This window comes from Pezoporus flaviventris, unplaced genomic scaffold (assembly GCF_033815535.1).
Source record: "Pezoporus flaviventris isolate CSIRO_AGI_PZ_B2104156 unplaced genomic scaffold, CSIRO_AGI_Pfla_v1 ptg000005l, whole genome shotgun sequence".
NCBI lineage: Eukaryota > Metazoa > Chordata > Aves > Psittaciformes > Psittacidae > Pezoporus > Pezoporus flaviventris.
The window spans coordinates 21716101-21726594 of NW_026892553.1; the positions used below are offsets into that span (position 1 = coordinate 21716101).

Sequence of the window (10494 nt, forward strand, 5' to 3'; positions counted from 1 at the left end):
CTTACCATTATTATTACTGGTGGTAGCAGTAGTGGTTTGTGTTATACCTTAGTTACTGGACTGCTCTTCTCTCAACCCATGAGAGTTACATTCTTTTGGTTCTCCTCCCCATCCCTCCGGGAGTGGGGAAAGGAAGAAGTGGGGAGCAAATGAGCAGCTGCATGGTTCTGTTACAGGCTGGATTTAAACCACGACACCCGCAAATCTGTTCCCTTGCCTGGGAATGTACTTTTCTGTTATGGGATCTCAAAGGAAATAAACTGTGAAAAGTGGAAGAAACATCCAAAAGTTCTGGTGAGAGCACCGTTACTGAAACGGAGGAAGGGAAGAAGAACAAAGCACCCAAGCAGCCAAAGCTTGTCCATGAGATCCCCATGGAACTGAGTGTAAATGATGTGCCTGACCTGTTGGAGGACGAACTGAAGAGCTCAATGAAAAAGGATGTTTAGAATGGCTCTGCCGGGTTAAAGCTCCAGGTAAAGGGAGTTAATTGCTTCGGAATTGGTAGTGGCTCATGTAGTGCTGCCGTCACAGAAGCTGATGCATATGATGTACTGCTCAGCTAAAGGCGCTTGCTACCTTTGATTTCTGTTCTCTTTGTGTGCTAGATTCCCAGACTTGACCATCAGAGATCTAGAGAAACAGGAAAGAGAGAAATTGGCCAGCAGCTTGGAGTCATTCATCCTTGAGACCCAGGTAAGAGAGGGATATAAAGAAATGAGAATACCTGGAGAGCAGGTAGAAGTGTCTTGTGCAGCTTGGCTGATCTGAATGCAGTGAAGTTGTCTGGGCTGGGGGGTGATTTGGAGAAAACTCCGGGAACAAACTTGCCAACAAAGTTTTCAAGTTTCAAGCAGGTATTTATTGCGGCGCCAGGAGACACTGGGGACAGCTCCTCCTAATGTGTGTCCCCGTGTTGCTACACAAGCCGCCCTTATATAGTCCCTGGGCATACATACATATTCATGAGGCTACATATGGATTACATTATTTTCTAGAAAGTTCCCTGCATGCATACAGAATTGTGGTGGTGGTCTCTGAGGGTCATTTACTTCTTCCAACAATCTTCACCACTTCTGGCAGCCTTTGAAGCATGTGCAGTAGATGGTTGTATCAGCTTAATTGGTTTGTTAGCACCAGCAATGTAATAATCCTCCTGTCCTCCTACTTATTAGTTGGTTTAACTGTAGCCCATCCTGGACACCTGCTATTCCCAGATACTCCTTATCCCTGTGTCCTGTTCTTCTAGACTGTTTTTCTTAAAATTACTTCAGCTATAATTTATCTTGTACAAGAATTCTTAGTATGTTCTCTAGGTGTACTCTACTTTTTTTTTCTGTGTATCATGCAGCTCAGTAATTTTCCATTGCTACTGTTAAAAAGCCATCAAACTTAACATTGCTTAAAACTGTTTCTAAAGGTTTATTCCATTTTGGAATTTTGTGCCCCCCATTGTCTGAGGGGAGATGATTTGAAGAGCCCACCTTTTGTCTTTCAGTCATTTTTCCACTACCTTTAGGCTTGCCAAGCACATGGGGACTTGATAGAAATGCAAGACTTGCCCCAAGTGTGTCTAACACATTAGGCTTTAGGTTCCTAGTATCTGTTCTGTGCACCTAGCCAGGAGTTTTGGAACACTTGGGCTGTAAAGAAGCTACAGCTCCTCAAGAACCATTGCTGTGTGGTTAAGTGCATGTGAAGTTCCGGTGGTTGCAGCTTTACCATCATGTACCTGATGTGCACGTGTCTATACACTTGCTGTGTTACCACCATGCTTCTGGTAATACTGGGAGCAGGAACTCAGATTTGGGAGGGTTGAGTGATAATCTCCTGGCCAGTGCAGTCAGCGCCCCAGGAGTCCACTCTCCGGCCCTGTTACAAGGGGGTGACTGGGTGGTTTTATGCTTCTGCACTCAGTGGTATTTGATGGGAGCGCTTCCTTTGTTCTTTGCAGGAGAAGCTTTACGAAGAGGAGCATCTGTTTTTCTCATCAGGGGAGCAGAGAGAAGACATTTCCAAAAAGCTTAGCGAGGCTTCTGTTTGGATGGAGGAGGGTACTGCTGCATGTATTCAGGATACCAGGCACTGTCGCTACCATGGAATAACCACACAGGCTGACTGAGGATCAATCCACCTCGATCCTTTCTAATCTGGTTTTTGCAAGTCTCTTGCTTCCCCAGTGCATTTTGCACAGAATAAAACACCATGTTCTTGCAGCTGTGAATGAGCAGCTTGAGCAGTAACTGGTGAAGTTACTGTACTGCAGCCCATCCTTTTCCACCTTTCTCTCCTGATGCCTGTGACAGGTTATATACCCTTTCTGTCCCGCTTCCTGTCTTTCACTTTGTCTTGCCTCCCTGTTTTTTGATCTCTCTGTACCACCTTGTCCTGTTTCTTGTCTCTGTCTTTTTTGTCCTTCTTTCCCGATGATGCTTTCCACCTCTTCACTGCTTCCTGTGTCCCCATTACTTCTGTCTCTCTTTCTGTGCCTGCTGCCTGTCCCCTCATTCCTCGCTGTGCTTCCTTGTCCAGGCGCCTCTCCCTTTTTCCCCTTTCTCTCCTCTGCCCTGCTCCCTGGCCCCTTTTCCTCCTCTCTGTCCTCTGGCCCATTTCTGGTTTTAGCTTTTTTACTTCTTGGTCACTTCTTACAGATCTAACCCTTTCTTTATTTCTTGGTCCCTTTGTCCTCTTCTCTCTCTCTCCTTTTTCTGTCTGCGTGTCCTGTGCCACTGTCCTCATCTGTCTGATTTCCTCAGAAAGACCTTTTCATGACGGGCTGTGCTTGTGGAGCCGGAACCGCTGTGGTGGCCCCAAAATACTCCAAACCCCTTGATTCTGGGTCTGCAAGGCTCGGGGCGGAGGAGGGATGCTGGGAAGGGATACCCCCCCCCCAAAACTCGGCACAGCAGGTGGGGGCGGGCGCTGTGTGGCGCCGCTCGCTGCTGCCATCCTGTGTCCAGAATTCGGTACCGCAGCCGGGGCTCCGCGCACGAGCCGCAACGCTCCCTTTGTCCCAGTGCTGTTCCCGGAAGTGCCTGAGCCACGTGGTGACTGCTGGCTGCCGGTGAGCAGCGGCCGCACCGCCGCCCCCCCCCCCGCTCCACGTTCGGGTGCAGGCGGGCGCGTGGGGTGCGTGTGGCCGCAGCCGGTATTCGCGCACCAGTTCTGGTCCCGTCGCCTCCGCTACTGCCTTTTCCTTCCTCCCCGACTGCCGCCATCGCTCCCTCACACCGAGGGAGTGTTGAGAGGCACTAAGAGCTCCTCGGCAGATGTGGGTGGGAGCCAGGTTTAGAGCTGGGGTGAGTGTTTGTGCAGGGAAAGGTGCAGCAGCAGAGGCTGGCATTGGTGGTGGCAGCATGTGAATCCACGCATTAACCCAGCTTGCTGCAGTGGTTTTGGCTGAGGAGAGCAGCCAGGATAAAATACTACCTTCACAGTCTTTATCTGCAGTAACTGCAGTGTTCCGGGTATATCAGCCTGTATAGCCCAAATGACTGACAGTAACAGCAAAGTGCAGTTTCTGTGAAGCTCTTCTCGAGGTACAGCAGTTTGCCAGGCCTTCCCAAAACTACTTGATGATTTTTTTTCTGTCTGCAGGATGTTTCTCACACCCCAAAGCTTTTCCAGCAGTCAAACACATCGGTTTCCCTCTCTTCCCCCAGCAAAGGGGAAGTTTGTGGCTTGCAATGATAGCACATGGAGAGGTGTTGCCCTGAAACAGGATGAAATGGCTGCATCCTTCCAGGAGGCTGTCTCCGAAAGGAGAATTGCCCTGTGAGCTGGAGAGCTGCCCCAGCAGTGAGTGCCCACTCCCAGAGAGGGAGGGGGAGCTGGGGACTTGGCACTTTCCTGCCTATCACCAGGGGTGGAAAAATGTTGGTTTGGGTTGGAAGGGGCCTTAAAGCTCCTCCAGCTCCAACCCCTGCCACGGGCAGGGAGACCTTCCACTAGAGCAGCTTGCTCCAAGCCTCTGTGTCCAGCCTGGCCTTGTACACTTCCAGGGATGGGGCAACCACAGCTTCTCTGGGCACCCTGTGCCAGCGCCTCAGCACCCTCACAGGGAAGAATTTCTGTCTGAGAGCTCATCTCAGTCTCCCTTCTGGCAGGTTAAAGGCATTCCCCTTGGCCTGTCCCTGCAGGCCCTTGTCCAAAGCCCCTCTCCAGGTTTCTTGTAGCCCCTTTAGGCACTGGAGCTGCTCTAAGATCTCCCCTTCAGGAGCCTTCTCTTCTCTGGGCTGATCCAACCCATCTCTCTCAGCCTGGCTCCAGAGCAGAGCTGCTCCAGCCCTCGCAGCATCACCATGTCTGTGAGAATTGTTCTTATGAGCCTTCTGCAGCTTTAAATAAGTCCCTGCTTCCTGTCCTGCTGCCACGGAAGTGACCAGAGTGAGAACATGAGTACTAGTTTTTTCAGTGGAGCTGAAGGCATTTCAAAAGTACCAGAACTGACACTCATGCTTAGTTTGCCTCCCTCCTGTTTCTTCCCTCCCTCCCTCCCTCCCTCCCTCCCTCCCTCCCTTCCATTTAACCCCAGTTTGTATTTCCTTCCTCCTCCATCCCCCTTGTTTGGCTTCGAGTTGAGCTGAGGTCTGGTTTCGCTCTAGTGCTTTGGCACGTTCTGTGCAGCCCTGAAGTGGAGCAGAGCTGGGGCCTTTTGAGGTTCCAGAGCAATCTCAACAGCAGGGAAAATGCTCGGGCCTCTGTTTTGGGCCCGACTCGGATCCTGCAGCTAGGAGTTACGTGAGCTGTTACAACCAGATGATAATGGAAAAGGGATGCCTAAACCCAGCTCTTATCCTTTCCCCTTATAGTGGTGCTCAGGAGAAGGCAGCCAGCATCCTTGCAGCTCAGAATGCTTTTGGAGATACGCCTCAAAAGGACACCTGTCCTCTTCTTCATTCCTGAGCTGTCTCCGCATCATTTCTCATGAGTGATCAGAGCGATCATTAGTACATCTCTTACTAGTTTTAGCTGCCACTGAATGATGCCCTTGGTGGTAGCATTTAGTGGTCTGCAGCAAGAACCAGAGTCAGGGGTCTGCACGCTGCCTTTCAAGGATTGAGAAAGCTGGTTTGTGTCTCAGCAGCATTAACAGCTTCTGCCACGGTTCCATGCTCAGCGATGCCGTGGCAGGAAATGGGATCAGCAGCCATGTGAAATAAAGAGGAGAGCTGTGTCCGGTCTAGGGAGTGATTTGATCGCCCTGGCGCTAAGGTCAGTGTTGCTGTTTGCCCTCCTGTTTTGGAGGAGTTAATGCAGGAGTATATTCCAGGTGCAATTGTTCATGGACAGAAAAGACCTGGGAGGTCTGAGATGTCTTTGTTTTTTTCCCTGCAAGGGGAACATGGCTCCATGGGTGCAGGTTCCTGAGGCTCGAAAGCATCCCGAGCAAGCAAACCCTAGGACAGTGCTTGCAGCATCTAGGTGCATCTGCAGGTCTTGGCTAGCTTTGAAAACAATGCTGCTGCAGGAATCATGCCAGGAGACCTCTTCAGAGGTGAGGGAATGTGCTGCAGCCAATACCTGTGGCAGCTTTGTGATTTGGACACAAGGAGGAAGTTAAGAGCCCAGAAGATACAAGAATCGACCACAACAGACAACAGGGAGAACTGGCAAAGGCTGGGACAAGCCTTAAGTGTACAAAACATGCCTAATGGGGCCAGTATGAAAATGAGCCTTTGAAAATACACCAGCTCCAGCCCTCTCTGTTTCTCCACCACAGCTGGGGAGAGGGAGTTTGTCCTGGGCAAGTGCATTTCCCCTTTCCACTTTCCAGGTTGTCTTAAAGCAGCTTCAGAAGTAATTCTGCATTGTCTGTCTGTGCGTTACAACAAACCAGCTTTTGAGATTAATTCCTTGTTATTAGAGTATACTCAGCATAGAGCTTGGTTTCAATGCTTCTCTTGCGTTTCCAGGGACTGATTTTGCTTTTCTTAGGCTGCTTGTTGGTGGAAGCTCACTGGAAATAGGACAAGGTGCCCCACGTCAACAGGCAGAAACCAGGAACGTGACAGGGGTTGCAGAACAAGTAAGTCGTTTGCTTTCTGGGTTAACAGTAGCAGACCAGGTTGATACGGCTCAACCTTCATCTCTCTTCAGAGGAATGAACATTTTCCTGGTCATCTGTTTGGGACAGGCATTCATTGTAACCAATGAGATGCAGAAGCCCAGAAGGGGATCCTACAGGAAGGAGCGTTTTTGAAGGCCCTCTGTGCTGTTTGTGAAAGCAGAAGATGCCTTCCTTGCTGACCACCTCTTGCCTGGACACGTAAGTGTTGCTTGTAGTGAGCATTGACAGCACACCATAAAGGAGAACGGGCTAAGAGGGACCCTAAGCCTTTTGCTTTCCAAGGGTGGTTAATAGCAGTGTGTTTGCTGACAGCTACGAGGGTGACAACACTCACGCACCGCCTTAAGCAATGGATGATTTTTAAGTTCAGGCCCAATTTGTGTCTGGTTTCTTTCGCTCTCTTTGAAAAGAGACTTTAAAAGGCAGAATGAGGACCAAGCAGTGTGTGCTGTGATTAAGTTGGTGACGTGTGCTCTGCTTGCAGTGAAAGACCATTAATGTCAGAGCGTTGGATAACCCATCGAAGAAAACTGGGACAGAAATGATCAACCGAGTGACCTGAATGGTTTCATCCGTTTCTCTGCTGAGCTTCCATCATACTGGGTCCTGTGCCAAGGTATTGACACAAAGCAGTCAGATCTAATGTTCGGGTGAGGAGTGTTTTCTGTGATGGGAGTGGTTGTTTCCTATGTTGTTTGGCTGGTGTCTTCAGCCAGTGTCTTCAGCGTGTGACCTGCAGACACTAGAAGGTGACAGGGCACTTTTAGGGGAACTGTTTGTAAGCTGTCACCAAGAAACTTAGTTGTCTGTAGGTTTAAATGAGCACAATATGGATTTGCATTCCCTGGAAGAATGTTTTAGGTGTTGACAAGTCAGAAGAGGCTCAGAGTCAAGGCCCATGAAGCCAAAGGAGATACAGCTATCACATGCATTTCAACAACTCTCTAATGTTTCCCATGCTGACTCTGGGGGGCACTTCCTTCTAGTGCCCAAGATTTCCATTTGTGGCTTAACTGTTTTGAGCTGCTCTGTTGTCACTTCCCTGTGGGGTTGGAGGATATGTGGTGCATAGTCAGCAAGCACAGGTATTAGAGGGGAGATTTGTAGTCGGAAAGCCAGCCGTGTACATCGATGCGTGGTCCGGGATCCATCTGCAGGAATATCGGATCTGCCCAGATTTATGTCTGATAGGCAGAACGAAAAATTCTGTTCTGGGGTCTACAGTGCTTTGCCGGGCTCTGTTTTTCCATGCAGTAATGGCTTTATTTATACCCACAATGGTTTTAGTCTCACAAATGCCAGGGTGTTGCCACAAGCCGGTACAAATGTTAATGGGCAGGAATGGGGCAATAATCTCAGGCCACTGTCTTTACTCCATGCACAGCAATAGCTGTGTCCTGGTAATAGCTGCAGGCTTTGAAATGATACAGGCTGGCAGGAAGCTCCCAGTGTATAGTTTGGTGTGAGCAGCACGGATGCATTAGGTTTGGCATTGTAGTACATGTTTTTTTTTCTTGGTTTTAAGTGACCCTCTGTATAGCAGCACCAGAAGTGGATTTGTGTACTGCTGTGTGGGTGCTCAGTTTCCTGTGTTTAATTGCATGTTATGTACCAATAAGTGCATGGTGGAAACAGTGGCCTTAGCATCTGTTTTCCATCCCACATGGCTCTTCCTCTCGAAACTGCGATACAATGATCTAAGACCATAGTCAAAGCTGGAGTCAAGTCACTGAGGACAGAAGGACAAAATTCAAGTTAATATCAGACCCTTTGGAGAGGGTTGCCCCTTTTTAGCAGGTACGCCTGCACCTACGATCATTGCAAGTACTGTAGAAGGTTCCATTTCCTCTGCCTCAAAACTTCAGCAGCGCTGGTGGCTCTTAACACCTACACTGTGCAACACCTTGTTTATGTTGTGACTTGATCTGGTGGCTGGGATGGGGGGCTAGATGAGCTTTGTAGGCCCTTTCCAACCCAGGCTATTCTCTGACTGTGTGGTCTCTCCAGAGAGAAAGAGCGACAGTTAGCCCAGTAACACTGAAGATGTCTTATCCTGATGTTGCAGAGATGTTTTTTTTGCGGGGGTTGCTGTTTTTCATCCCTCTTGCCTCCCTCCTTCCACCCCACTCTTTCCTTTAGCAAGTGTGTGTCTGCAAGGGATGGAGTTGATCTGTTTTTTCACTGCTGGTTTTGGAGGGTAGAAGGGCTTCATGGAACTCCTTGGTCACAAAGTAGTGGCAGACACTATCCAGGCAGCAGTTAGATGTGGCAACACACCTTGTCATGGGGGAGATGTTCTTCATAACATGGAGCATGAAACAGGTAGCTCCAATGCTATCCGTTACGAACCTGGCAAGTAACCCAAAGAAGACTGGCAGAAAACAGACTAGAAATACAATCAGGTTTGCATAAAGAATGTGAACAGCTTTCTGGATTGGTTTCTGTCCTGGGTTCAGCAGTAGCAGTCATGTTTCTCCTCCTTGGTAGCTGGTGCAGTGCAGTGTTTTGACTTTCGGCTCGGGAACAGAGCTGATAGAGATGTTTTGGTTTGGCCAAGGACTTTGTGAGCCTCATGCTCTGCCAGGGAGGAGGGTAAGCCAGGAGGAAGCGGAGACAGGACACCTGACCCAAACTGACCAAAGAGCTATTCCATACCACAGCACGTCATGCCCAGGATGTAACTGGGAGTGAGCCGGAAGGGCTGGGAGACTGCAGGGTTGGAGGAGGTATCGGTCAGAGCTTGGTCGGGCTGAGGGGGGCGAGTTATCGGTCAGCTGATGGATGGGAATCAGGGAGTCTCGGTTGGTGCGATATTGCCGCCGGTGCACTGTTGTGGTCGCAATTGGCACTTGTTGTTCTTCAACTTTCAGCAACCCCACAGCAGAGGGATCTTCTGAGAGACCAGGCAAGGTGGACAGCTGCTCAATTTCCTCAGTCTCCAAAGCAGCAATACCAAAAGCCCACCGGTACCCTTTTGGGTCTTTGAAGTACCCTCTCTTGAGGTAGTCTATGCCGAGGATGCATGGAGCCTCTGGACCAGTCACAATAGGGTGCTTTTGCCACTCAACATTACCCTGCACCAAGGTACAGCCACAACAGCTTGGGTTCCCAGCTGGCTGCGCGTAGCAGAAGCCAGTTGCATGGAGGATTTTGTTCAGGTTCCCCTTTCAGAAGACCAGTCAGTATCCTGTGTGCTGATGCCCACTGTCACTCCTTTCCCTGTACCCTGCAGGTGGCCCTTCATTCGCCAGCAAACCAACCACGCCGACGGGCATGGGTGGAGGATTCCCCCCGTCGCCGCAGAAACCCTCTCCTGTGGTATGGAATACCTCCCCGGCTAGCCCAGGTCAGGCGCCCCGTCTCTGCCTCCTCACAGCTTCCCCTCCTCCCTGGCAGAGCATGAGCCTCACAAAGTCCTTGGCCAAACCAAAACATCTCTATCAGCTCTGTTCCCGAGCCGAAAGTCAAAACACTGCACTGCACCAGCTACCAAGGAGGAGAAACATGACTGCTACTGCTGAACCCAGGACAGTTTCTCCTCTGGTGAATTGGTGTTCAGGCATCTCTTAAGGCTCCTGATCGCTTCTGTGGAGCAAAAAGTCAAGGTTGCTAATGGAAGAATAAAAATGAAGAACATGGAAAGCAGGCTCAGAGCAGCAGGCACGGTGGTATCCTTCTGGAAGCACAGGGTGGACTGGCTCTGCCGAATCTGTGCAGTGGCACCGATTATCCCAGAAACCCACAGAAGCCCACAGAGAAGGGCTGCCTTTGATGGAGACCCGAAGGCCCTGGCTTTCAAGGGGTGTTTTATGGCAATGTATCGGTCAGTGGAGATAAATGTAATTATGTAGGTACTCACTGACATGTTGATGAAATACGTTGTCTCTGTAAACTGGCAGAGTACATCCCGGGCTGACTTATTCCAGAGCAAATAAGCCCTGAAAGGCAAGGTGCAGATGGCAAAGCAGTCTGCAAAGACTAAGTTGATTACATACGCCCTCGTTTCTGTCCACTCCTTTATCTTGCAAAATAACACCCAGAGGGCAAGGACATTAAATAGAGCTCCAATAAAGAAAAGGACCTTATACAGAGCAAGTTCAAAGAGACAGACACGGTGATAAAGTTCTGGACTTCTGATACTGCAGTTGCTGGACACATTCATTGTCCTGTTGTGCAGAAGTTGTGTGATGTTCTGAGACCTGAAATAGGAAAAGACACAGTAAGACTTTCCTCCTACCTCTTGATAGATGCATATCCCGTAGAAAATAAGGTATTTAAGTACCTATTTACTTTGCCCATCACAAATGTGCATTTGAGTCTACAAAGCTGGCCGCCTCAGCCTCTAACTGGATGCATCCTCTGTCAAGCTTTGTGTACATTTACTCAGTTTAGGAGTAAATATCTCCAAGTACACTTCCAATAGG

At 49.4% G+C, this 10494-nt stretch overlaps 1 protein-coding gene and 1 long non-coding RNA gene across 2 annotated transcripts; one reads left to right on the forward strand and one right to left on the reverse strand.

The window, feature by feature from the left end:
- Nucleotides 1-282: 282 nt before the first annotated feature.
- On the forward strand, nt 283-2058 carry LOC133265230 (uncharacterized). Its single transcript, XR_009741910.1, has 3 exons — nt 283-476; nt 609-696; nt 1955-2058. It is a non-coding gene; the product is annotated as an uncharacterized LOC133265230 (long non-coding RNA).
- A 6108-nt stretch (nt 2059-8166) lies between these two features.
- Nucleotides 8167-10232, reverse strand: LOC133265231 (G-protein coupled receptor 35-like). The gene is made up of 2 exons (XM_061445526.1): nt 9594-10232; nt 8167-8511 (listed from the first exon to the last, which is right to left on the reverse strand). The coding sequence occupies exons 1-2, from the start codon at nt 10230-10232 to the stop codon at nt 8206-8208; spliced, it is 945 nt and encodes a 314-aa protein (XP_061301510.1). The 3' UTR covers nt 8167-8205.
- Between the last annotated feature and the right edge of the window lie 262 nt (nt 10233-10494).